The sequence below is a fragment of the Delphinus delphis genome, chromosome 19 (genome assembly GCF_949987515.2).
Source record: "Delphinus delphis chromosome 19, mDelDel1.2, whole genome shotgun sequence".
Classification (NCBI taxonomy): Eukaryota; Metazoa; Chordata; class Mammalia; order Artiodactyla; family Delphinidae; genus Delphinus; species Delphinus delphis.
The window spans coordinates 47,438,929-47,466,627 of NC_082701.1; the positions used below are offsets into that span (position 1 = coordinate 47,438,929).

The 27,699-nt window shown below is 57.6% G+C and overlaps 1 protein-coding gene across 2 annotated transcripts; it reads right to left on the bottom strand.

Annotated features, from left to right (window-relative positions):
• Positions 1-1,446: 1,446 nt before the first annotated feature.
• Positions 1,447-23,241, bottom strand: CLUH (clustered mitochondria homolog). Of its 2 annotated transcripts, none has more exons than XM_059997263.1 (26): positions 23,043-23,241; positions 15,573-15,775; positions 14,565-14,736; positions 13,426-13,569; positions 13,118-13,242; positions 12,885-13,039; positions 12,678-12,803; positions 12,257-12,404; positions 11,990-12,082; positions 10,137-10,831; positions 9,175-9,398; positions 8,965-9,066; positions 8,746-8,846; positions 7,162-7,314; positions 7,011-7,073; positions 6,684-6,928; positions 6,379-6,463; positions 6,106-6,259; positions 5,870-6,009; positions 4,925-5,005; positions 4,720-4,845; positions 4,517-4,638; positions 4,144-4,237; positions 3,933-4,067; positions 3,778-3,851; positions 1,447-2,985 (listed from the first exon to the last, which is right to left on the bottom strand). In XM_059997263.1, the coding sequence occupies exons 1-26, from the start codon at positions 23,140-23,142 to the stop codon at positions 2,799-2,801; spliced, it is 4,047 nt and encodes a 1,348-aa protein (XP_059853246.1). In that variant the 5' UTR covers positions 23,143-23,241; the 3' UTR covers positions 1,447-2,798. The 2 variants fall into 2 exon arrangements, with proteins under 2 accessions (XP_059853246.1, XP_059853245.1); XM_059997262.1 differs by having other exon boundaries at positions 1,448-2,985; positions 8,965-9,069.
• Positions 23,242-27,699: the final 4,458 nt, after the last annotated feature.

The following is a 27,699-nucleotide window of genomic DNA, read 5'->3' on the forward strand; positions in this document are numbered from 1 at the left end:
TCAATATCCTGTACTGAATCATAATGGAAAAGAATATGAAAAATACATACATACACATACATAGATATAGAAAATGTACAACTGAATCACTTTGCTGTACACCAGAAACACAACGTTGTAAATCAACTATACTTCAATTAAAACAAAAAAACCCAATGAGTCTGGAGGGCAGAAGCAAGTGGAGACAGATGATACAACTTAAAAGTAGTAACAGTTCTTTTAAAAATATTTTTTAAGTTGTAAAAGTAATATGCATGTTAAGAGAAATGCAAACAGGGAAGAAAAGTAGAGGAGAAAGTGAAAGACCAGCGTGGGGGACACAAAGAGGCTCACACAAGCTAGACCTGTATTCCACCTCGCGCAGCTGCCCCACGACCTGCATGCCAGTTCTCACACTAACCCTTCCTGGATACCACTGTTCACCCTTTTCAAAAATTTGCCATCTGTCAACTAAGAGGAGAAAAGGTGCATTTCACACCTCTGTGTCCTTCATAAAACAACAGTCCCTCGTCATTTCGGTTGTCAAAAGGCACCTGACAGCACCAATACGCTTAAGGGATCAACCAGGAAAAATGGGCCTCAGGTGATTAGTAGGTACGACGGTAATTACACTTGATCCCTTCTCAGCTTTACAAGATCATGCCCACAATTCTAGAAGTGCTGAGAAACACGTGACTGGCGTTCACAGGATAAATGCTCTAGGAAGGGATGCACGTTCAGAACACAACCAGGAGACTGTAAAGCGGGGTGGGAGCGAGCATCCTTGGGCATCACTTAGAAGAAAACCTCGACGACGTCAGGGACATCTTTTTTTCAGTTGGCTCCAGAAAACAGACGTCAGGGTTGGAATTTTTTTTTCCCACAACGTCAGACACAAAGGACTCTCCAAGTATTCAAAAAGGCATTTAACTACGCATGAGGCTGAGGGCCCGCCTGCTGTAGACACTTCTCCTCTTGAGACAGGCCTCCTGCCCACAACCCTCCCATCTCACAGGCCCGGCCTCTCAAGCCCACCTAGGTGGGCTCCACTTCCCCCCGTTCATTAGATCTCCACGAGGGCCCACCTAGGATGGCAAACTTTAGACACCCCCCATTCTAGCACTCCTAGTTTTCTGAGGGGCGCCGCCCAGTCCTCCTGACAAGCAAAGGGACAAGGGCGGATGCCCAGTTAGGTCCTCAACGGCCTACCAGGGCCAGCACGCCCAGGCCTGGGCCCTCACCTTGCAGCACCCTTCACCCCAGCCGGAACCACAGGGCCCTGTATAGGAGCGATTCTCAGCCTTTTCTTCTGTGGCCAACAACAGGTGATGTTCATCTGTGTGCCACTCCCATGGGTCTCCTGATGGGCAGACTGGTAAGCCCTAGGTGGGTGCCTGCGGCTCTACCCGCTTTCCTCCCACTTAAATGACATTCTAAGGATAGCTTTGAGTGTGACCTAATTTTACACATTCATGTGCCTTAAACTCTTTTACTAGTACCACTTCTGGAAACAGCTCTCACAACCAAACAAGACTGGTACAGAACACACAGGAGAGGCCGGGACAGCAGGTTTCAAAAACTCACTTTATTCCAATGTGAAATGAAGACTGATGGTTTAAAAACAAGAAAAAGTTCTTGATCAGCTGTGGGGATGCCTCGCTTGCTAGCTCGCACCCACTCCCTTTGAAACCAGGCGTTGGGACAGGCCATACCCGGCTGCGGCTCCGTGCAGAGCCACCAGGCGGAGGCCCCAGCCGCAGGACCGCGCCCTCCAGCTCCCAAGGGTGGCCGTCTCCGCCCACCTGCTAGGGCTCTGACAGCAGGCCCAGAGAAGCGGCACGGGCAGCCCCCTCCCTTCCACTCCCAGAGCTCCTCTCTGTAGGAGGTGCCTGTGTGTCCTAGGACCAGGTAGGGAGCTAAGCTCCACAAACAAGGGACAGTCACTCCTGTATCTGTGACGTCTCCCCCGGGATCCATGATTCAGTCCGGGTCCCCCCCCACCCCCCTGTGCGTTAGGCAGCTGAGGTTGTTCAACAGGGAGAAGGATACATTCAGACTATACCCCAAGGTTAGCCCCAGCTGGGGTGCGGGGAGTGGGAAGGCAGCACCTCCTGCTGGGGCCCAAGGGCCGACAAGCCGGGGCTGGGCACAGGGGTGTCTGGGGAACCACCGATGCCCAACCCTTTCCCGGCCCACCGGTGGTTAGTAAAGCTGCTGCGGCCCTCACCCCGCCATAAAGTGCTCCCCAGCCGTCCAGCCCTGCCACAGAGCTCTGGCTCCCCAACCCAGGACACAGGAAAGCTCCCCTCTTTTCGGCTTCAAACCTGGACTTTCAGCCAGGTCGGGACCGGGGGTAGTGGCAGCAAAAGCAGCAGCCATGTCAAACATACGAATGACCTGAGAAATCTCCCCCGACGTCACCCACCCACTCGGAGCCGGCCCGGGGCTATGCGCAAGTCAGGAAGGGCGCAGCAGGACACTCACGGGCACAGACACACTCGCGCACACCTGCTTGAGGAGGGGGGGCCCGAGGGGGCACCTGTCCGCCAGCTGGGAACTGATGCCCACGCGCTCCATTCACGTGTCTCCGATTAGGCCTCTGCGTCGTATACTCTTCGAACCAGTGCAAGAACATCTTTCAGAGGGTCAGGCAGGCCAGGCCAGGGTCCCAGGAGGATGCTGGGGGCAGGGTGGGATTGGAAGCGTGGAGGAGGAGGACTTGCTGCCTCTCCTGATGTGCAGGGCACGCCCCCTTCTCCTGGAGTCTGGATCGCTGGGTAACGGGGCAGCTGGCCGACTGTCTGTCTGTGTCTCCCTTCCTACCCCTGCAAGCTCAGGGAAGGAGGGTCCTTGGCAGCTGGGGGCTGGGAGGCCGCATCCTCTGAGGCCCCTGCTGGCTCTGGCTCAGTAGCCATGGGCTCCTCAGCCTTATCCCTGTTCCCGCTGGCCTCCTGGAGCTGGTGCCGCCGCGCCACCTCGGCTTTCAGATTCTCCAAGTCTTTTTGGCTGAGTAGAAGGACGGGGCGAAGGGTGGGTTGATCAGAGTGGGCCTGGGCCCTCCGTCCCCTTACTGGCTCTGCTTAAACTTAGAACAAGATCAGGCTCTGTGGTCTCTGCAGCGAGACACACGTGTGGAACAAGTGCTTCCCTCCCGCAAACAGAAAGGCCCCCGAGTGCTGAAAAAGTACGAACTGCACACACTTGACAGCCTCCAGTTAAGGCCTGGCTCCTACCCAGCCTTCACGCCCAGTTCAAACCCACTGCACCCCGGCCGCTCCTATAGCCCATTACACCCAAAAAAACAGGTGTAGAGTGCAACACAGAGCAGATACGCTGTAAACGCCGTAACACTGAGCTGACCAAACCCATGCCGCACACAGGTGGGAGGGAGACGGCGCGAGGGGCTTTCGAAGACGGCACTGTCTGTAAGAGCCACACAGGGACCCTCAGGGCCTGGCTCTAAGGCACATCACTACACTGACAGAGCAGGAGTCCAGAGAAGGAATGACACTGCTCTTTACACACTGACACGGAACGATCGCCAAGATAGATTAAGTGCAGGAGAAAAATACCTATGTGCATGGCTCACTACAATTTAGCACCTTGGGGAAAAAAAGGGGAAAAACGGTTACAAATCTGTGTCTGCTCAATTATGCAGAGTATTTCTGGAAGGATTCACAAGGAACTCCTTGCCACTGGCTATACTTTTCAATTTTGAGCCATGTCAATGTATCATTTATTTAAAAAACCAAGAAAAAAAATAAAGGCCAACTTCTAAGCGGGGGTGGGGCGCCTCACCTGAGAGGAATGAAGAGGATGCCGTTGATGACGTTCAGCTGTTCCAAGACGCTGGCCATGCTGGGGGCTGTGAACTGAGGGGCAGGGAGGATGAGCCACTGCCTGAGTGCCGGGAGGCCGGGGTGCGGCCCACCCAGCCCCGCTCGGGGACCCACCTTGAGGGGCGGGATGTTGGCGCTGGAGCCGTTGCGGTAGATCTCGTTCATGGTGCGCTGCAGGGCCACGGCCTGCTGGGTCAGGCACTTGAGGTACTCGGAGCTCTCCTTGGTCTTCTCGTGGTCCTCGCCCAGCTGCAGGGGGCAGGAAATATCAGTGCTGCCCGCAGCCCCGCCCCTCCCTGCCCCTCCCCGCCCCGCTGTGGCCCACCTGCGTCTTGTAGATGGTGTAGCCTTCCTTCTCATGCTGCAGGGCTGACCGGAACTCGGCTTTGCTCTCATAGACCCGGGCGACCAGGTGGTGGCTGCAGGCAGGCACGGCGCAGGGGGAGGCGAGGGAGGGACGTGAATGGGCCGGTGGGGACGGATGGGTGGTGTGCAGGCTACCCCAGAACCCATTCTGGGAACTTTCCAAGGGGGAAGGCAAGTCCAGAACTCAGAGAAGAGATGCAAGTTGAGAGAGATTTCCTCAGGAGTCAGATGGAGGACAGAGTGCTGGATCCCGTGCCCGCCCTCAATGCAAGCGCCTCCCGGGCACCCTGTGGCCTGGGGCCTTCCTGTCCCCTAACCCAGCACAGCCTCACCTGAGGGCCACCTTGAGGGACTTGGGCCCATGGTACTTGGTGCTGACGGCCAGCGCATTCTCCAGGAAGCGCAGCGATAGGTCACACTCCATCACTCCGTGCAGCACCAGCCCGATGTTGTTCTGGGGGCAGTCGGGAGGGCCCCGGTCAGCTCCCACTCCCCGGGCTCGAGGCTAGTCCCGCTGCCCCTCCCCGGTACTCACGTCCAGCAGGGCCATCTCAGGGTGGTCCTCCCCGAACACGAGCAGTGTGAGGTAGCGGGCGCGGTACAGCAGGCTCAGGGCCGTGGACAGCTGGCTGCTGGCGAAGCAGTACAGGGCCAGGTGCATCTGCGGGGGCAGCAGCGTCAGGCCGGGGCAGCCACGGGTCCCACCCACCCTGCAGGCCGTGCCGCCGGCGGCTACTCACATATTCCTGGATGGTGTTGGGGTGCTCGATGCCCATCACTCGCTCGCTCATCAGCACAGCCTTCTGTTGGTTGCTGAGGGCCTGGGGAGGTGGGGGGCTGTCACTCCCGGGTGGTACCGCCCCACACCCAGTCTGCCTGGCCCACGAGCCTCCACAGCAGCTCGGCCTCTTCACCTTCGGCTGCAATTTCTATTTTTACTTTGCACAAAGGCAGCAGAAGAGTGGTCAAAATCCAGCTGCCGTGACCATGGAAGTCGACAGCCCGCTCTGAGGCCGCTTCACATTTTAAAACACTTGTCTTAATCTATGCCAACACATGCATACAAATCTAAAATTGTGCTAAAAATAAAGTATTCGTAATGAGAAAAGGCAAACGGGCGAAAGAAAACAGGAGTCCTATGGCTGGAGGCGGGAGCAGGGCACCTACAGTGCACCTAGCTTAGGAAACGGCCTCTCGAGCCCCGGGGCCAGCAAGGCAGGTGAACGCCACAGGCCCCAGGATGGTACAGGCAACAGCACAGACCCCAAGCAGCTTCCCTGGCGCTTACAGGGCTCTAGGTACTGAGTCAGAATTTACCCTTCCCTCAGCCCTGTGAAGGGAGGCCCTGCCATCACACCCACTTTGTCCACGGGCACGGCAGCTCTCCCCAGGATACAGCTCTTAAGTGGAGGGAGCTGGGGGGGACAGGGGAGGCAGGCCGCCGTACAGGCAGAACAAGCACCTCCCCGGGTCTCCACCTGCTCCTCCTGGGGGGGCCCAGAGGTCAGCAGCATCCCGGGCCCCTGGGGTGACAGGGGCTCCAGTCCCACCTGCCGGGACTCCTGCTTCCTGCTGCCGCGGGGGGTGAGAACACAGCCCCAGCTCCCCCATGCCCCCCTCCGCCCCGCTGGTGCCAGACCAGGCCTGGGCCCCTGCTGAAGGCCCAGAGGGTACACATGGCCCACCTCAGCGTAGTCGCCCATGATGTAGTGGAGGCGGGCGAGGAGGCGCAGGCAGGCACATATCTCCACGTGCATGGCTCCGTACACGTTGTTGAACAGGTTCAGGGCCTCGTTGATGAGCTCGCAGCCCTCCTTCAGGAAGCCTGCAGGGCACCCCGGGGGGCGGAAGGTCAGGGCCGGCCGGAGGGAAGTGGGTGCCCCCCCCGCAACCCTGCCCCGCGGCTGCACCTGGCACGCACCCTGCTGTACTTTGGCCTGCCCGCTCTGGAAGAAGTGAAAGGCGTCTGAAGCCTTCGGGTTGACGTGTTTGACCACAGGGAAGATGTTGAGCACGTCCTCCTCCGTGAACGCGGGCTTGTGGCGGCTGTCGAAGCTGTACTCCTTCAGCAGGATCTGGGGACCCAGCCCGGCACCCGCAGGCAGCCTCAGCCCGGGCTCAAACGGCCGGCACCGCCCCGCCCAGTTCCCCCCGTGGCCCCGGGAGCCCTGCAGGACGCTCTGAGCCAGCCCACCTGGATTCCGGTTTTCAGGGAGATCTCCCGCAGCAGCGTGATCTTCTGCAGCCCGTAGGTCTCCACGGCCTGGTCCACGGTCTCACTGGGGAGGAGCGGCGGGTGGGCCCAGGCAACCCAGCACCCCTCTGCCCCGTTCTCCACAGCTGCCCCTCCACCCGAGCCCCCTCCCAGCTCCCCTCCCCACTTCCCCAAGCAAGCAGCCCTCCACAGCTCCCTGCTTTCTCCTCCCCGTTCCACTGCCAACGACCAAGGAGGACCGGGACGCTGCCCGGGAGCCCAGCGCCCCTGCACCCATCACGTACCACTCGAGGCTGAAGTCAAAGTAGTTCTTGGCCTCCTGGCAGATGTTCTTCCAAAGCTCCTGGGGGGTCATGACAGCCCAGGCTGTGTTGTCTGCTGCCCCTGGCGGCCGGTTTCTCCTCCTCCTGTTCCTCTTCTTGGAGACGAGCTCGTCGGCGGGCAGGTGGGCCACAGGGTTGGGGTAGGAGCTCAGGAAGCAGTTCAGGAAGTGGCTGATGGCAGCCGAGAGCCCCGAGAGCTCGACCCCCTGCAAGGGAGGTTGGAGCAGTGTCACCACCCGGGCTCCCCCCGACATCCCCATGGCCCAGGACGGGGAGGGAGCGCAGTACCTGTAAGTACGTCTTGAAGATGTGCTTGGCAGAGCGGGTGATGAGCTCTCCGATGCCGATCTTCTGCAAGGGTGCAGAGAGGGGAGTCTTGGTCAGGCCCCGGCCTCCATCCCAGCCCCGCCATCCCACAGCCGCCCTGGGCACCACTCACGTAGATGTGGTCCAGCTGGTCCCGGGCCGGGCTCCGGACTACCAGGTCCAGCACCTTGCCCAGGTAGCGCATGTTGATGCCGCGCTGACGCATCACCTCGGCCAGCGTGGCTCCGTCCATGGGCAGCACCGCGTGGTCTGCGAAGTCCTTCACCTGCGGGCTGCAGCACGTCAGGCCCCCCCAGCCCAGGGCCTCCGCTTCCTCCCGCCCTGGGTCTTCCCAAGGGAGCTCACGCTATCCTGAGGCCCTGAGGGAAGGAGGGGACTGAGACCCCAGCTCCCAATCGGGAAGAGGGAAGGAGACAAAGCGGCAGCAAGGATGTGAGATCTTGTCCCCAGCCTTCTGCACAGGCCACCATCACCCCTGCGACTGCTGGGCCCACACGGCGGGGAATCAGGGATGAGGGAGCCGCACAGGCTCTCCTGTGATTGCACAGGAAGAAGCAGGGCCACAGCTTCATCCCGCGGTTGTGCTGCGCCTCGCAGGGGCCTGGGGCAGCCAGCACGGCAGGCTCAGCTCAAAGATCGGGGGACACAGCAATCCCACCACTGGGCATATACCATGAGAAAACCGTAATTCAAAAAAAGTCATGTACCACAATGTTCACTGCAGCTCAATTTACAATCGCCAGGACATGGAAGCAACCTAAGTGTCCATCAACCGATGAATGAATAAAGAAGATGTGGCACATATATACAATGGAACATTACTCAGCCATAAAAAGAAACAAAATTGAGTTATTTGTAGTGAGGTGGATGGACCTAGAGTCTGTCATACAGAGTGAAGTAAGTCAGAAAGAGAAAAACAAATACTGTATGCTAACACATATATATGGAATTGAAAAAAAAATGGTTCTGAAGAACCCAGGGGCAGGACAGGAATAAAGACGCAGATGTAGAGAATGGGCTTGAGGACACGGGGAGGGGGAAGGGTAAGCTGGGACAAAGTGAGAGAGTGGCATGGACATATATATACTACCAAATGTAAAACAGATAGCTAGTGGGAAGCAGCCGCATAGCACAGGGAGATCAGCTCGGTGCTTTGTGACCACCTAGAGGGGTGGGATAGGGAGGGTGGGAGGGAGGAGATATGGGGATATATGTATACATATAGCTGATTCACTTTGTTATAAAGCAAAAACTAACACACCATTGTAAAGCAATTATACTCCAATAAAGATGTTAAAAAAAAAAAGATCGGGGGACAGCATGGCACCTAAGCTCAGGGCTGCCTTGGGGGGAGCAAGCACCGTGTACATACACAGGGCCTATGTACAAAGCTTGTGGGGGTGAAGATGCCCCCAGCCCCTCTATCAGCCATCCCATCACACAGGGGCTCAGAGGGCCAGACCCCAGCTGCCAGCCTACAAGGGAGGGCACGCAGAGCAGAACCTGATGCCTCCCTTGACCCCTGTGTGTCAGCAGCCCCATTCTGGGGAGAACTCCACCCTGCCTGCCTTGCAGGTCAGCAGGCCTAAGTCACTCCCGCAAAGGTTCCACAAGCTTCCAGAGTCAGAGATGGATGAGGCCCTGGGGCCTGTAACAGCACCCTCTGGGCAGTCCCTCGTCCCACCCGTGCCCTCACCAAGCCGGGGATCTGGCAGGAGAGCAGGAAGGCAGCAGCATCTTTTAGCAGCTGCTTCTGGTCCCGAACTTCCTCCTGGCAAGACTCCGGGAAGCGAACCCCTGGGGGAGGGAGGGAGAGGCATGAGCCAGGCAGAAGAGAGGCAGGTGGCCAGATAGACGGCAGCCCTCAGGTGGGTGAACAGGCCCACCAGCGCTGGGGCCCTAGAGGACCATTCACCTGGCGAGAAGATGTCGGGGTTGAAGCGGACGTCAAAGGCCGTGCTGCTGATGGAGCCCACAGCCTTGCATGCGTTGCGGATCACCTCCCGACTGCGAGGATCTGCTGTAGAGACACTGCCCATTAGGAGGTAGCCCCACTCCCGCTCCGGTGGGGCAGCAGCCGAGCCTCCCTTGTCCTGGGCTCCCCCGGCAGCCACGGCAGCCCCACCTGTCCCGTCATCCGAGGCGATGGTCTCTGCCAGCTCCTTCACCTTGGCCAGGCCACTAGCACTGCTGCCCTCCTCCTCGCTTCCCACCTCGGGTGCTGGAGGGTCTTCAGGCTTGGACTCCGAGGATGGGGGGTCGCCGTTTTCCAGTGACGGGGCGGTCTCCATCTTGCTGGCCTTCTGCTGCATCAGCTGTAGGGCTGCCAGCTTCATGAAGAGGAGGTACCTAGAGCACAGTGGATGGGGCAGAGCAGGGAATGGAGGAGGGGTATGTAGAAGCGTAACTGCTCTGGCAGCTTCCTGCTGGCTTCGGGGGACCTGAGCCAGGCCCTGGCTCCTGCCCCGCTGGGGCTGAGGGATGTTGGGGCTGGACACCCTGCCGGCCTGGGGGACACATCCCTTCCAGTGTGCAAGCGTCCACACACGTGTGCGTGTGCCAGTCCAGCACTACTACCAGGTGGCGGCAGCAGGTCACAGCAATAATGGGTATCTTCCCAGACAGGAAGAGGACAGCTGGTGCGTGGGGGGCTCACACGCAGCCCAGGGCTCTTGAGAGCGCCAGGAACCCCCCTGGCATTCTGACAGGGAGATTATTCTGGGGCATTTGACGGGCTGACCCCTAAGCACGAAACGGCAGCAGCAGGGACCCCGCCCCCACCCCTCCTCCAGGGCCCTGGCACTGGGAGGTTCAAAGACACCTAAGCAGGTTTCCATGTGCTCCCTGAGGGAACAGACCCGCTTCCGGCAGCTGAAAGCCGCTGGTCTAGCCACTTGCTAGTTTCTGACCCACATAAGGCTCTTGGATGTCCATGCTGGGGAGCCTGATGCCGCGGTGGGTGGCGCTGGGGCTGGGATGGCCAGGGCCAGAGCTAGCTCCTCTTCACTTTCCAAAGCCGCCCCCCATCAAGGATCAGGCCCCAGGACCACCCACCAGAGGATGCAGCCGCTTGCCCTGGCTTCCCACCTGTGCTCCACGAAGGCGTCCACCAGCTCCTGGCGCAGGCAGCAGAGCTTGTGGCGGTGGGCGCGGGGGAAACCGGCGCGGGTGCACTCCTCGGGCAGCACCTCGCCGGGCACGGGCAGGAAGTTGAGGTCGGGGGGGAAGGTGCGCAGCAGGTCAAGGATGTAGTGGCGACCGTCGTTGCCGATGATGCCCTTGCACTCCACGGAGGAGCAGAGCTCCACCTCTTCATCCCGGTCGTTGAGCACCCGGTGCCTCAGGATCTTGAGGGGCCGGCTCGTGCGTTCCAGCAGCTCCAGGTAACGTGGGTGCGACACCACCGTCTTGCCAAAGTCAATGGAGCCGTAGATGACGCTCTGCTCCTGGTCCCGCTCCAGGATGCCGGGGATGATGGACTGGGCCGTGACACGGTAGCCGCGGTAATCCACTACCACCGTGCCCAGCGTGTACAGCCCCTCCACATCCACGGCATTGTATGTGCGCACGCCATTCAGGTCATTGGTGGGCGCCACATAGGCCGCCACGTCCCCCCCGAAGTCCTTGTAGTGGTCGCGGACGTCAAAGCCCAAGCTGAAGAAGATGTTGTTCCAGATGAACATCTGCATCTTGGTCTCCTCGCTGGGGTTGATGGCCATCACGTTGCCATCGATGACTGCCATGGCGCCCCGCGTGGCTGCCGCTGTGAAGTCGCTGTGTACCTGGGGGCCCGAGGTTGGAGGGTGAGAGAGCCGCGGGGTTCATCCCGCCTGGCCAAGCTCGCCCAGGGCTGGTGGAGGTAAGCAGGACAAAGTTTCCTCACATTTGGAAAAGGGCAAGAAACCCCAGTTTTGGACTTCCCTGGTGGCGCAGTGGTTAAGAATCCGCCTGCCAATGCAGGGGACACGGGTTCGAGCCCTGGTCTGGGAAGATCCCACATGCCGGGGAGCAACTAAGCCCGCGAGCCACAACTACTGAGCCTGCACTCTAGAGCCCGTGCGCCACAACTACCGAAGCCCACGTGTCTAGAGCCCATGCTCCGCAACAAGAGAAGCCACCGCAATGAGAAGCCTGTGCACCGCGACGAAGAGTAGCCCCCGCTCACCACAACCAGAGAAAAGCCCGTGCGCAGCAACGAAGACCCAACGCAGCCACAAATAAAATAAAATAAAATAAATAAATTTATTAAAAAAAAAAGAAACCCCAGTTTTGAAAAAATGTAACACTTATACTGCGAGGGAGAGCAGAGCTTAGTGATTAAAAGGGAGAGTGAGGACTGGGGTGGGTCTGGGAATCACCAAATACGTGCCAGGTGATCTTGGCTGGATCATCTCTCAGACCTGTTTTCTCATCTATAAAACTGTGACATAAAAGTATCAGCCTTTACAAGGTGTCTGGAAGATTACAGGAGGCAATGCCTACACAGCACCTGGCACAGCCCCTGGCAAAGTGAGCACCCCGGGCTTTAGATCTTATCGTCACCATTATCATCTCTAGTAAGATTATGGGAGATTTCAAAGAAACTTTTTTCAAAAGCACTGCTTTTTCCTCATCTGTCTCAGGAAAAACACTAAGGATATCTCAGTAGGGCACGTGTGTCCAGCTGAGGGTTCCACGTGGGTGTGCTGGGAGGGAGGCTGTCATGGACCTTGCCACTCAGCCCATCCTGGAGGCGTGTCCCCACCGGTTCCAGCCCACAGACACTAAATCTCAGGCCAGAAGAAGGAGTTGGGGTCATCTACCAGGAGGCGGAAGGCTGGCAGAACGCCCTGGAAGATCCCTGACAGCCCACCCCAGCTTCCGTCTTGTTCACAGAAAACGAGCAGGTAGGTGGCAGGAGGGCCTGCGGCCACCGGTCAGGCCTGAGGGGCCACGGGCACCTTGAATATGGCTCTTTCTCGCAGCAGCCGCTCAGGCAGGTTCTTCCGAGGCAGCTCCCGCGTTGTCTGCAGCTCTTCATTCCAGTCCCGGGTCTACAGCAGGGCAGGGAGGGAGACACCGGCTCAACCTGAGCCCCCAGCACCTGCTCGGGGCAGTCCCGTCCCCCGCCTCCCCACAGACAGCCCCCCAAGCACCCAGAACCCTGCCTGGCGCCCACCAGGGGAAGGGAGGGAAGAGCTAAGGGTGGGCCGCCAGGCTGCAGGCACCTGTCCTGGAATATGCTCCTCGTAGCCCAGCCGGGAGGTGTAGGCATCCTCTGCGCGCACACAGTCCATGGCGTGCTCCGCCTGGGGCGCTGTCCAGCTGTATACCTGGAATGGGGTGGCGATCCTCTCGAACGGGTGGCGCTGGACCCTGTGGTGGGCAGAGGGGAGATGGGGCAGCCCACTGAGCCCAGAGCCCTGCCCTGGGCCCCTTCTCCAAGGTCCCACTGGCTCTGCCCTGTCCCTGGAGAGTCCGACGGAAGCACACGGCCGCCTGTCGTAGGGCTGCTAGGCTGACTGCTGCCTAGAAGGGAGCTCTGGGGTGCTGGGGGCACAGCTTAGGGCAGGAGGGCTAGAGTTCAGGCTGTATGGTTCACCCACCCCATGGGACGTGGGATGAGGGACAGGTGGGCCAAGGTGCTACCTTTTCTTCTGCAGGGCGGCAAAGTTTTTTTTGAAGGTTGGGCTGATCTGGTTGAGCAGCTCCACCAGGGAATGGCTGAGGAAGCGGGGGCTGGCAGGCTTGGGGTTGAAGTGGTACGCTGTGGACCTGCAGGGAGACGGTGGCCACTGTGCAGGGCACCCCAAGCAGCTGCCCACGGACTCGGAACGGGCTCGCACGAGGACTTACTGGTTCAGGTAGAACCCCCGAGTGGACGCCGTGATGCTGACTTGTCGGTCCTCGGCTGTGATCACGAACAGGTACATGAGGTCCCCGTGCATCTTGCGATTCCCAGGGGGTGGGTTCCAGCCGCTCATGGTGAGCACTTTCAGGCACTGCAGGGGCTGCAGGAACGGCCAAGCACGAGTGGGCCAGGCTTCCTGGTGTGGCGATCCCCCACCCCAAAAGAGACCTGCTCCCACCTTCCAATCACGGTTCTGGGGCTGCAGAGGACACAGCGGCCGCTCCCGGCTCCCTGGAAGGATGTACTCAGGCGGGGTACAGTCGATGGGGTCCATCTCCAAGCCCTTCTTCCGCTTCCCGCTGTCTGAGGGACCCGAGGCTGGTGGTCAGCCCAGGACCACCCAGGGGCCAACTCCCTCCCCAGCTCAGGTGGCCCCGGTCTGTGTCCCTCCAGGTGGGAAGGCCGAGCCCCTGGCCCCTTCACCAGCCCCTGGCCAACTTGCTCCCGGCCCGTCTGCCCAACCGCCAGCCCCAATGCCTCGCGCACCTCCCAGGTCGCCGTCAGTAAAGACACTCAGGAAGGACAAGGAATTGCAGTCAACCCCGTTGAAGGCATCGGATGGGTCCAGGCTCTTGAGCAGGTCTCGAACGTGGCGCACGTGGATGCGGGCCTCTCGCACCGTGTATGGCTCTGTCGGGAGGGGGATGGGCAGGGCGTCACCAGGGCAAAAACCCACCCAGCAGAGAGAAGTCGGCCATGGCACTACCAGGGGTGGTCTTGATTTTAGTTTTAGGCTTTCACTTACAAATTCCCTTATGAACACATAAGCTGGAATTCTGCTTTCAACACATACACCTGCCTGCTGCTGGGCAGGGATCCTTGTTTGCAAAGAACCTTATGCCAAAGGACACAAGAAATGCCTCTGGAAGTGCACACAGAAGGCCCCTGCTCTCTGCCCACGAGTGTCTCGGGTGGGCAGCCCAGCACAGCTGCTAGGTCCCCATGGGCTCAGTCCAGTTCTCCCAGGGCAGCCCTGGCCGGGGGTGGCCTGAGGACTTACAGGACCTCAAACTGCAACACTGCTCTCCAACTCATGTTTCATGAAATTTCAATGAGGGCTCTTTTGGGGAAGGACAGAGGTTTCGTCATTAGGTAAGTCTGGGCACGGCTGGGTTACGTTTCTCCCACATTTGCTCCTTGGCTGACATGCCTAGAACAGCAGTGCCACCTTTCCCCAGGTAACCTAAGTTCACGTGATTTTTTTTTTTTTTTAAACAAACAAACCAGACTCACTGTGCCAGCTGACCGTCCCACACTGGGCCTGACTTCCCTGCTCAAGAGCCGTGAAACCTTAGTTTCCTTAAGAGACTGAACTTTTATCTATAAAATTTGAACGGGCTGATTTCAAGCACCTGCCTGGCACTGTTTGTTTTGTTTAAAATCACGACTCTGATATTCAGCCATGAAGTTGGAGGGTGTGCTTGTGACGGCCTGCGAAGCAGACCTGTGCTCCTGTCCTGTCTTCTCCTGCCTCCACAAGTTCAAGGCTGCCCTGAGCCTCCACGTGCTCATCTGTGACACAGTGACACCAAGGTACCAGCGGGAGGGGTGGGGTGGGGGTGAGCGCCGCCTGGCCCCGCCTCCTCATGCCCCCCCTTGGCGGGCCGCACAACTTCCGGACAAACCTTCCACCACGCGTAGCACCGAGCCCTCCTGCAGCCCCTCCACACTGCGCAGCTCTGAGAAGTGGTCCAGCATGTTGCCGTCCAGGTGCAGTGAGAAGCAGGTGCGGTGACATGTGTCTTCACGGTCCATGAGCACCTGGTGGATCTCCTGTACCATCTCCTGGGGGGACACCTGCCAGGGAGAAGGCCCTGACCAACCTGGTGAAAACATACCGCTTCCCCAGCCCAAAGCACCTGGATGCCTAAAGTCAATGCTCCAAATACTGTTTCCCCCTTTTTGGCTTTTATTTTAAATTCCAGGCCCTGCCCATACATACCATGCCCACTTGCACCTGTGTGTGTGTATGTGTGTGTGCAGGGTACATATACACACATGCAGGACAGAGCCTTGCCCTGTTACCCGCAAGCTTAAACTATTCCTGCAGACCAAGAGCAGGCCCTGAGTAGAGCAGCAGGAGGTGTAAAAACAAGGAAAAGAAAAGAGTCATCTTGCCTCCTCCTTTGCCCAGTGCCAAGGTCCCCAGGGCAAATGGCTTCCCCCTTCAGGAAGGTGTGCTCTGGGGCTGAAGCCTGTGGCCCCAGAAGACACAAGAGGCCCTCACCTGGTTCCCCAAAGAGTAACAGTTTACAAGACCTCTGGGTCGGCTCGGCTCTTGAAGACCACCCACTACCACTCTCCTCTCAGACAGATGGTAAAACTCCAGCCAGAGAATTGACCTACCTGAGGGTGGGGAGCCCTGGGACCCCAACACTACCCAGCCACTACCATACCGATCCCCAAACAGGGCTGGCAGTCCCAGCTGGGATCTGTCCCCTTGCACTGAGGCAACGGCCTGAACCTGGACTCCCACGTCCACCACGTTAGCTGAGTGACCTTGGAAGGCACAGGACCCTCGGTTTCCTGCCTCAACACGGGGCCAGACCGGGCAAGGGCAAAGCTTGGCTTCGCACCCTCATGCTCCCCAACAGGCACAGGCCCTGGCCCCCAGTACCCCTCTATCATTTCACCTGGAGGGAGAAGGGCTCGATCCCAGGAGCCAGGATCTTCACAGAAAAGCCCGTGTCCTGAATGACAATGACTTCCTGTCCAGTGGTCTCCTCTCCCGGCTCAGCCTCATCCAGCCCATTTTCCCGGGGCGGTTCGGCAGCCCCCTCTTCCTTTTTCAGGCTCTCCGGGCAGTCCCCATTCAACAGCATGACTGATGGCAGCTCTGCGGGGGAAAAGAAAGGAGCTGAGTCAGACGGGCCTCGCTGGCGAGGTCTGCCTCACCTACCAGGGTGGACACAGCCCTACAGAATGGCGTCTGCCTGTCCTCCCAAGACTCGGCCCTGCGCCAGACTCCGGTCCCACCGCACCCCAGGGCACGCCTGCAGGCTACTGCCCGCTCGCTCGCCTCCACACCCTGGGCCCTCGCTTCCTATCTGCTCCTCGGGCCCCCAGTCTGGCAGCCGTGTGAATAGGCCACCCAGACCACTCTCCCCAGAGCCACCAATGCCACCCTAAGGGCCAAACCTGAGGGTCTGCTCTGGCCTTAGGCAACTAGCTGCTTGGCTCCCCTCCCCCACCGCTCACTTCCTCCTCTTCCCTGATGGACTCTGCTGCTCTTTTTCTTCTCTCTCCAGCTTGCCCTCCTCCTGGCAGTCCAGCTGTGGGTGTCCTGGGCCCCAGCCTCTCCTCATTCCCACCTCACCCTTGCCCGTGACTGCAAATGCCCTCCCGTCTCCCAGCTCACGTGACCAATCCAGGCCTCGCTCCAGTTTTTCAACATGTGGCCATCCCTTAGGCCTCACCAGACTCATCTTGTCAGCACGGAATTTATCTTCCTCCACAAACCAGCCCCTGCTCTGCGAATGCTCGCCCCCCTCATCCCTATCTAGTCACCCAACCTAATCTCCAAACTGGTCACAGGACTGCTGCAGGCCATTTCCCCTATTTCAAGAATTCCACTTGCTGTACACCTGAAATTAACATAACGTTGTAAATCAACTGTACTGCAATTAAAAAAAATTAGAACATGCACTAGTCCTAATTATGTGTGTCTATGTACATTTATATCTATTCCAGTAGAAAGACTGAAAGACTCAGAATTCAGTGGCTTTCCTTAAATAACAAGATTAACAGTCATATAATCCTTTCCTTATAAAGTCTGTACTTTCCAGGTGTTTACAAGAAGCTTGTATTATTGTATGACACAACTGTTAAACCAGTGTTTATTTCAGGGTACGATTTAGAAAAAAACGTATCAGGAGCTTTTTGAGAAAACGAGGGCATTGAAACTGTAGCGAGCAAATTCTTATACCAACTTTTGTGAACTGTTCATGTTTTATATCCAAAGTCTACAAGTGATCTTCATTTCCATGGTGTGACCATATCCTCAGATGAGTAGCTAAGGGTGATCCAAAGTCAACACTTGTGCTTCTACAAACGAATTCTGGTAAATACAGATAACTCCTTTTTTAAATAAAGTGCTTTTTAAGTTGTTATTAAAGGTGACCATAGTAAAAAAGATAAAATATTTCAATTAATGGTAAATCAGCATAATTAATGGTTAATAGGAATAAGTGAAAATCCATAGAATCAAATAAATATAGCTTTTTCCTCTTCCAAAAAAAAAAAAAAGGTACCACTCAGAACCTTCTAATACTCTCCACTGCTCTACCGCTCACGGGAACCGAACATCTTAGGCCTGAAGTCCACCTCAGCCCCTGCCAGTTCTCCCCATCAAGGTGCAGCTACACCAAACTACCCGGAAGCCTAAGAACAAGCCACACATTTTCCCTCCTACCTGCGCTTTTGTTTATGCTGCCCCCCATATACCATTCCATCAGGCAGACTCCTACTCATCCGTCAAGGCCTAGGTGAAATAAACTCTCTTCTCTGAAGCCTGACCAATGACCCCTGGCAGCAGTGTCGTGCTGCACTTGGGGGGCTGTTCACACCAGCAGCTCTATCTTCCTCCTCCGGTCTTGCCCGCGCTCAACAGAAAGGCACTGAATTAATGAATTAATTACTGTAAAAGTCCCGCACTTGTGACCAGCAACCGACACACATGTCGTGGGGAGAAGGAGCAGGTGACAAAAGCTCCCATTTCTCCGCAGGCACTAAGGGGAACAGCGGAGAGCCCTTCCCGCCCTGCCCCGCTGGGGGAGAGGAGGATGTCCTCGCAGAAACCCTCCAGCGAAACACAGGCCTGCCTGGAGCCCCACTGGCCCAAGGGGCTTTCCGGCCCAGGGCCTTCCTGGCAGCCAGACTGGCCCCTTGCTTATCTGGGAGCTCCAGACAGGTCAGCTCAGCCAGCTCTGCTCTGGACCCCAACCCATCCAGACTCCACCTCCTCTTCCCTACCCAGCTGTGAGGAGTGGGGACGGGGTGCACCTCCCCAGAGCTGTGTGGGCTCTACCCAGACCTACCAGAAACATGGAGCAGGGGCCTCTGGAAATGTATAAAAGTCCAGATAAGCCTGACACACAAGGGCACACGGGGGGACCGGGAACGGGACGTGGAGAGAAGCCACTCCCTCTTCCCGCGTCCCCTCAACTGAGTGATAAACAGAACGGCCAGGAGCTCAGATACGGTCTCCTCCTCCTTCCCCCAAATAAGGATGTCTGAGGCCCAGAAGTTCAGTGCCTTGCCCAGGGTCAAGAGTGGACCCTAGATTCCCCCCTGGAGAGCCCCTCTACCACATGGCTGCCCTGCCCTCAGTCCTGGCCCACGGCGGGCCTTCAGTAGCTGTCGCCACCTCCGTCCCCAGCACACCGCTCCTAACCTGAAGGTAAACTCCCAACAACTACAAGGACGCACAAGGACCGCTCCTTCAAGTGAGCCCACAGTCCTAGGCGGGGCAACCCCAAGCCCCTGGACACTGAGCAGCCGGCCCCAAAGGGAGAACCTGGCTGACTCTGTGACACGGCAGACAGGGACAGGAGGGTGGGAGAAGGGTGGTGGTTGGTCAGTTTTCAAAATGCAGCAAGAGGGGTGACAGCTATGAGGCGGCCTTCCCCCAGCTGAGGCCTTGAGAAAGGCTTTGCTGGCTGACCAGCCCTCAGGATGAGGGGGCCCCTGCCCAATACAGAACAGCAGCTTTGAGGTCTCTGAGACCCCAAAAGTGGGAAACCAGAGGCCTGGACCCAGACAGGTGGCCTGTGCTCCCTGAGTCTGGGCCAGGAGGACAGAGAGGAGGGCAAGGGTAGCCACAGCTCCCACTCCCCCCCTGGCTCAGGGAGCCTGCCCAGAAGGCACCTCTGTTGCAGGCTCCCGCCCCAGGGGGCACCCAATCTCCTATCAGATTTCAAAGGAATGTGGCTGGTTCCCAGGGGCCTCCACTCCCCTAAGGCCAGCCCGCCCTGCCCCTCCTCCCTCCTGCAAAGCACCCTCAAGGTCTCCCTACAGCGGATCAAGGCCCAGTGGCCTCCCCACCAGAGGCCAGCCACTTGGCTCCCTGTCCCCACAGCCCCCCTGGTGTGGTGGGCGGCTGCCCCAGCCCGCGTTCTGGAGTCACAGGACCTCCATGGCCGCGAGTCAGCCAGCTCTCCAGCTCAGGCCCGGCACTGCCTGGGTGCCTCGTCCCGGCCTCTGCCTCTACCCTTGCCGCCATGCAGCTGGCCGCCGGCTGGCTTCGGGTTTCAGCAGGGCCAGGCCTGCTGGGCGGCCCTGGGAAGGGCACAGTCCCCCGGCCTCGCATCCTGCTCAAGGTCGGCCAGAAGGACGGCCGTGGGCCTGGAGGCCCTGGTGGCTCCAGGACCCCAGGTGGAGCTGCCACCAGTGCTCAGGCCCATCTCCCTGTACCCCCAAAAAGAGGGTCCCTGCTGGTGAAGCAGCGGGGCAGGAGAACCCAGCGTCTGGGGTACCTGGGCCCCTCAGGATCGAGGGCCCTGGGGACTGGCGGGCAGGGGTAGAGCCCAGCAAGGGAGTCCTCTCCTCGGCCCCAACCCCAGTGGGGGTGGGCAGGACCGCTTCAGCTGGCTGCCGGCAACAGCTGGCACAGACTCGGGCCCAGGCCACGAGGTGGCTGCCCCCCTGTCCACCGGCTGCACTGAGCACCCTGCCCACCTCCTGGGTCAAGAGGCTGGCTGGGGCCTCTGGCTCGTGCTGCCCCCTGCAGGTGACCTGACAGCTCTCCCCTTCCTGAGAGTCACTAGCTCTGGTGGGAACCCTAACCCCAGGCGCCCAGAGGACAACTGCACCCGTGCCCCAGGCCTCCAGCTCCACCAAGAAGCTGGCAGGCTCCGACTTCCCTCCCCAGCAGCCCCTGCGCTGCCAGGAGAAAACCAAGTCTCTCCCCTGGGGAAAACAGAGCTGGCAGCGAGAGACCAAAGGCCGCGCGGCTGTGGAGAAGGAACATGCCCAGCCTTGCCAGGGCGCCTTCCCAGGGCCTCTGACTTGTTGCCAGGGCCCAGGCGGGCCTGCTCCGGCAGCCGTACTAACCAGGGTGGGGGCGGCAGCCAGGCTCCCTCAGGCCCCCTCCAGGCAGCCCTGAAGGGCCGGCACCCAGCAGGCCCACGGCTTCCCGCACCCCCCGCCGAGGGTTCTGGCTCGCGCACACTCCGCGGAGGGCCAGGCCCCGGCAGAGCCCCTCTTCTTCCGCCGCCCTCCCCGGACACACCCCAGCCCTGTGGAGAAGGGGGGGCAGAGCAGCCTGGCAGTGACCCCTGCGTAACTGCTGCAACCACTCCCACCCTGGTTACCACAGAGCCAACGCTCACTCTAGGCCCAGCCCGTGGCAGGTCCCTCCAGCAGCTCGACCAGCCCATCTCACTTGAGGAAACTGCGGCTCCAGAAGCTTAGTAACCAAGCTGCCCAAGGTCGCAGAGGCAACAGGCAGCCAAGCCAGGTCAAGAAAACAACCAGGTCTGTCAGACGCCCAAGCCCAGGCCTGAGCGCCAGCCCCCAGGCTGCAGCGCCCACCAGGTAAACAGTACCCCCTTCCTCTACACCCCTGCTTCCTTACCCCAGGGGGTACCCCTGAGCATCTGGGCTTTAGGGAAGGAGAAAGGCGATCCTCTGCAGAATGGGAAGGGGCTGCCCAAACTGCATGGCACACACCTCCCGCCCCCCAGAATGAGAGACAAAGCACAGCCCCGGCCTGGCCCGGGAGAACGTGGACCCAATGGGCAGCTGAAGGGAGTTAGAAAAGAAACGTAAGCCATCCCAGGTGGCCCCTGTGTGCGTTTCCCAGCCTGGCATGGCCTCACTCAGTAGACTGTGCCAGGGCCAGGCCCCGCCCTAGCCAAAACCTCACAGGGTGAGGCTCCTGCAGGAAGTTAGGCCTCAGAAGGCATATCACCCCATCCCAGGAATCTGGGGCTTCAAGGGAAAGGGGTGGGGGCAGGTAGCCTAAGGAAGATCCCAAGGAGGTAGGCATCTGTTTGCCTCCTTCCCATCTCCACCCAGGCCAGAAGCGGTCTGCAGGGTCTGGGGAGAGTCCAGTGTTCCCTGAGCTGCTCTGCTCAGACCTACCCAAAAGAAGAGCTCTGGGGTCCTGTCCAGGAGCTCCCCTAAGCCCCCAAGTTCCTCTCCTGTCTGCCAGCCCCCTTCCCCTCCGCTTTGGGCCTCAGCTCCAAGGAGCCCTCGCCTAGGCAGAAGGAACTCGACACACCACCATAAACTTGAAAAACCTGCTATTCTCTTAACCCCTAAAACTAGCTTTTTTCCCAACAAGGCAACTGATCCTTGGTCCCCCCATAAAAGGCCTTGATCACCTCCTCAAGGGGACTAGTCCCCCTCAAGGGGACTTCCAGAGCTGGGTTCTGAGGTCAGAAGCCTGGGTGAGGGCCTGTTGGGGGTCTCCATTAAGGCCGCCTCCTCCTCCTTTGAATAGATTCAGACTGGCTATAATTCAAGTCCTAGCTCTATACAAGCCTCCCAGAGGCTTAGGGAGCCAATGTTCCACCTGCTAGTATGCTTCCAGTTTCCCCAAAATGAACAGCTGTACCCTCCCCTGACCCAGGTTGCCCCAGACAGACCCCCTCAAAGAAATTCTCCAACACTCTGCCCTCTCCTCAGTCCCTATGTTCTCAGCATATGATCCCAGCCAACATGCCTCTCCCAGCTTCCTCTGGGACAGGCCAGGGCAGCCTTGGCAATCTGGCTGTGAGCTGGAAATCCAAATGCTGAATTGCTGTGTGACCTTGGCCAAGTCGCTTCATCTCTTCAGGTCTCTTTGCTGGAGGGGAAATCGACCTCCTCCTATCTAGCCTGCTCCACTGATTCAGAACCTCATCAGGGTGAAGCCTGGCAGGCTGGAGTCATCAGCATTTGTCATTCTGCCCAAACCTTGGCCTTCTCTAGGCAATCAGCAAAGCTGCCACAGTACCTATCCCCCACCATCAGCTAACCTGGCTGTGATCAGTTACAGGGTCAGAGAACCCACCTAACACTGTTCCCGTCCTGACTCACCCAAGCTGGGAAGGGAGATGAAGATGACAAGTTCCTTTTGAGGAGCGTTATGGGGAGTGGGAGGCACGGGGAGTTCTGCACTCCCACTGTCACCCAGGGCACAGAGGGACACAGCCCAGCCCTGGGACTCTGAGGAAGGTTTGGAGATGACAACCCAAGGGCTGGGAAGGGGCTTCCAACCTCAGGGTTGTAGTCAAAGATGTGATGGAAGAAACAGAGGAAACAGAGGAGGCCCAGGAGAGAGGCAGGCCCCACCTGAGAAAAACTGCAGCCACTCCCAAAGCCAATGCCACACAGCCCCACGGGGGAGAGCTGGGAGCTTGACTCCATGCTGATGACCTTTGCCTTAAAAACAGCAACTCTGGGCTGACCCACTTTTCGCAATAAGGCGGGTTAATGATCAAGTTCTGGCACAAACACCACCTCCTGCCAAGGAGTTTGGCTTTGCCCCCATACACAGGCAGACCCCCAGGTCTGCCCTCCAGGCCGACATCTTACAGGACGGAGATCAGACCCTGCAGACCTGGGGTTAAAGCCTTGCCTCCGGGAACGAACCACAGAAACCCCCTCACGAAACACACACCCCAACTTGCACTCTTCCCACAGACCAAGCCTGAGAAGTCCCAAGCTGAGTCTAACTCGCAAGCCTGCAGCCCTGTGCACAGGGAATGCTTGGGATCCTGACGCGAAGGGGGTGCTTGACGGAGCAAGTGTCAAGTGACCCCAGTCCGGAGAGTTCCCCATGCCCGGGGGCGTAGGGGGTGGGGCCGCCGCGTCCGTCCGTCTGCGGAGCCGGCACACCCCGAAACTGCATGCGCGTGCACGTCTCTCCGCGATCTGGCACGCGTGTGTTAGCCGCCGCTGCCCGCCCCGGGACCCCACGTGTGAAGCCCGGGCCGCAGGCGGGGGCGACAGTGAAGGTGACCTTCAGGGCGGGGGCGCCCGGTGGAGGGCTCGGCGAGATGCAACCCAGCCAGGCGCGGAGGGAAGGCGGCGGTCCCCGCGCAACCCCGAACCCCCCCCGCCCACTCGGCCCGATTCAGCCTCCCGCCCTGCTGCCCCCCGACCCCGGCCCCGCTCACCCGTCGCGCCCGGCCGCCCCTTGCCACCGGCCTGCGAGCTGGGCTCCCGGGCGCTGTCCGCCGGGGCGGCCGCCGGCAACTCGTCTGTTTTGATGACCATGGCGGCGGGAGCGGGCGTCCGCCTCGGCTGTCCGCGCCGCCCGCCGCGCCACTAACCCAAGTGCCCTGCGCGCCGCTGCAGCTGCGGGAAGGACGGAGTCACCGGCCCACGTGGTGCGCGCTATGGCCTTTGACCCCACCGCCGCTCCCTTGCCCCGCCCTCGCGCCCGGCCCGGCCCACGAAGGCCGGCGAGGGACAAAATACGCCACGCCTCGTTCGCTGTGTACCAACGTGGTGACTTTTTTGAACGCCTTAAAGGGAACGTACCCTGGCTCTGGCTAGAGAAAGGTTTCGGGCCCCCTCGAGGGGCGGGGCTACGGAGAGGAGTCCTTGCGGTTCGTTGCCCGTCGGGCGGGCACCTTGACCTTGCGGGGAGACTCGTCTGGACTACTATTGCTTACAGTCCCCTCCCCCAATGGCTTCCTATTGCAGATCTGCCAAATGACCACGCGGTGTCTAATCTGAGGTGTTAATATGACCCTCACTCAGCGCCGTGCTCACCGAGCTTGCCGTCCCCGAAGGGGTGGAGCGGGTGTGCGTCTGGCTTCTTGAGGAGGGGGTGGAGGGTAGCCTAGGGCATGGTCACAAGAGGCAGGGGTGGCGGGTGGCTAATAGGGATGAAGTACCAGAGATGAGCCCACCAAACTTTGTCCTGAGCCACAACGGGCTCCCCTCTGCCAGCGGCCTCGACACCCCCCACCAGATGCGTCCTCACATCCGCGCTGGCACATTAGCCCCATTTTTGAGTGGAGGAAGCTAAGATCAAGGTCACACAGAGAGCAAGACTTTAGCTAGAACAGGCTAAATCCACAGCCTGGACACTTTACAGTAGTTCGTGTTTTCAGATGTTTGGGGCCTGGTGGGGACTGAGAAGTGAAGTCAGAGAATGCTGCCCAGATGACATTTTACCAGGTCTTGCCAGTGACCTGAAGTTCTCCAAGCTGAGAGGGTGAGACGGTCTTCCTTGCACAGGCCCAGGAAGCCATTGGGAAGCACTTAAGGCATATTCCAGGAACTAATAGAAATTGGGAAGCTGAAGCTGCAGAGGTTGGCTGGGGTGGGCCTAGTGCCTCATAAAAATTGCAGAGGAAAATGGACTTTGTCCTGCAGTACGAGTGATGGGAAGGGGAGCCAGTGAAAGGCTTTAAGCACTTAAGCAGGAGGAAGGGAGGTGAGAAATGCTTTGGTTGCTGTGTGGAGGATAAGGGGACTGAGCTAGACCGGGGGAGACGAGTTTGGACTATTGCACAAGCAGGCTGGAAATAAAAACGAGACCTGACTACAGCCCACCACAGGGAAGGTGGGCAGTCAGGTGGTACATGAACCTAACACGGAGTTGGATTGGAAATCTGCATCCTGCAACCTTGTCTCTTCTCGAAACCTTGAGCAAGTCCCTTGACTATCACGCCTCTGAATCTCAGGAACTTCCTCTGTCAAATAAAAACATCCATTGTCTGGCCTCTTACCTAACTGCTGGGAGGAGATAGTGATCATCAAAGCACTTTAGATAGTGTAAAATACTTCACTCTCTCTTTCAAGCAAAGCTTGCAGGAGCTCAGTACTGCAGGAAGATCAGAGATGAACCAGACCCAGTCCCTGCCAGGAGAAGTTTCAATCTGGTGGGTGAAGAGAGATGCACACAGCAATCTCATGTCTAAGGCTGCAGAATAAAAGCCTTTAAAGAAGGCTGTTCTGAGTGTGCAGGGGAGGCAGTCAGGGAGGGCTTCTGGGAAGAAGCTCCTCTGAAGCTTTGAAGGATAAGAAGGATTTTAATGAGCAAGACAGAGGAATCATATGGGAAGACACAGAAAGAGGGACCCTGGGAATTTATTCACTCGTTTATTTTTTTTAAAACCTTTTAATTTTATTTAGAACTTTGAATACATTCAAATGGTTCAAATTTCAAAAAGCATAAAAGGGCATACAGTGAAATCTGTCACCTGCCCCCAGCCATCTGGTTTTCCTTCCCAGACCACCAGGATTACCAGTTCTTTTATATTCTTCTAGAGATATTCTTTGCATATAAGTGTGTGTGTGTGTGTGTGTGTGTGTGTGTGTGTGTGTATTTCCCTTTAGTTACACAAATGGTAACATACTTTACCCTGATTTTTTTACTTACTATATTCTGGAGATATCAGTACACAAAGAGCTTTCTCATTACATTTTATGGCTGGATAATATCCCAGTGTGTAGGTGTACCATAAGTCTTTTAACCAGTCTCCCAACTGAAACTCAAGGAATTTGGAGAATTGTACCTAGTCCAGTGTAGCTGAAGTTGGAAGCCCCCTCCATGTTGGTAACACCGCTCATAACCAAAAGCGTAGCCCTGTTTGAACACTGAGCAGCAAGCCTGGGGATAGGGAAACAGATACACACAAAAAGCATCATCCTCTGACCACTTTCTCTATCGTCTGGTGGTCCAATCACATATTAAGCAGACTATTTCTTACTTTCAAGCTGCTTCCACCAATGTCTTCTCACCATAGTCTTAACAACAACGACTCCCATCACTTTCCCCAACTATTTCCACCATTGCCTATACATTGCGCTATGGTTAGGGTGACCATGTGATGTATCATGCAAACCAGGACACTCTGGGAGTGAAAGTGGACACTATTAATAAGGACCTTGGGACAACAGGCATAAACCAACACTGTCTTGGCCAAACTAGGATGTCTGGTTCTCAGGTGAGGAGTCCAGCTGCTAGACCAGGGGACTTCTTGAAGGCAACGACCATACCTTATTTATCTGGTATCCCCAGCATCTCCCCAGAGCCTGATGCATCGTAGTGCTTAATGCACAGTGGTTGGTTGAATGGAGGTCCCGGGTATAGGCAGAGCCAAGCAGTCCTTTAGATGCCTCCACGGGGTTTCACCAGATATTTATAATATCTGGGCTTTCTGAGCAAATATTCCTTTTATGTACTGTATGCTTTGACCTCTGTATACAGAGCTTCAGATCATTTCCGTGATGCCTAGCTGAGACCCACCATGCTGAGCCCTGGAGAGGCACCAGCTTATACCTTGCCCTGGCCTTACTCCTATGTCCTCCTTATGATCAAGGTCTGCGAGTGCCTACTGGTAAGTAAGGAAGGGCGCTAATGACCAGTCTGTCCAGGGGCCTAGTGGCTAAGCAGTCCCAGCAGCCTTCGAACCTGCAACATAGCTTCTGTGGATCCTCTTCCCATTTCCTTAGCAGGCTCCTGTTACACAGTCCCCATCCTCAGGGCTGCCTGCCTGGGTGGTACTCCCCATCTTTATGGCTTCTGGGTACAGATGCTAGGTAAATACAAAGGGAAGTTTACCGAGGCTGAGACCTACCCTACGTAATGAGTCTGCTTAAAGCCTCCCATCTCCCTAATTATTGTTATGACGGATGTGCCCATTCAGCTGGGCATTCCTATTTTCCCCCCTCATTTTCAGAGTTCCCAAGGGGTTGGAGAGGTGAGCTGGGACCCAAACCTCCCGGATTGCAGGAAGGAGTCCCCTACCCCAATGGCCTGACTCCAGGAACCCATGAGAGAGGGTCCACCTCCCTCAACCCAAACCTGTGTGGTCAGAATTGCCAGGAGGGGTGACAGTAAGACTCCCTGGGCCTCAGTCTCATGATCTATAAAATGAAAGGATTGAAAAATATGATCTCTGAGTTAGGTGGTGCTGACATTGCACATCTCTGCTCTGTACTGTGACTCTGGGCTGGGCTCAGCCTAGAACCCACAGGGGTCTCTGGGAGGACCCAAAGGCCAATCCCTCTCCCCCTTCCTCTTCTTCTCTCCTTTTTCTCTACTTGAAATGGGACCCCAGAGTCCTGGGTAGATGTTTACCCAGGGCTGGTCCTTCCCTTCCTCAGCTACCTGGGGAGATAAAAGGCTAGGGGCAAGCAGAGGGAGGCCTGGGCCATACTTCCTGGGCCTGTTACAGGTCTAGCCTTAGTTCACCCTGGGCTCAAACCTGATCCCCAGAGGCTGGAGCGAGGAACGAAGATGGGGCAGCCAGGGCTGCCCTGTCTCCTCCACCTGGGCACACTGGGTAGGAATCAATATGCAGGTTGGCCCTCCATATCTGTGGGTTCTGCATCCGCATGAATGGTTCAACCAACCGCGGATCAAAAAACTAAATTAAAAAAAAAAATTTTGTTGTTGGCACCATGGGGCTTGTGGGAATTCCCCGACCAGGGATTGAACTTGGGCCACAGCTGTGAAAGCGCTGAACACTAACCACTAGGCCCAGGGAACTCCCAAGAATATTAAAAAAAAAAATTCCAGAAAGTTCCAAAAAGCAAAATTTGAATTTGCTGCAGTGGCAACTACTTACATAGCATTTACATTGTATTTACAATTTACACCGCATTTATGACTATTTACATAGCATTCACATTGTACTAGGAATTATTAGTAATCTAGAGATGATTTAAAGTATAAGGGAGAGGACTTCCCTGGTGGCACAGTGGTTAAGACTCCATGCTCCCAATGCAGGGGCCCTGGGTTTGATCCCTACTCAGGGAACTACATCCCACATGTATGCCGCAACTAAGACCCAGTGCAGCTAAATAAATAAA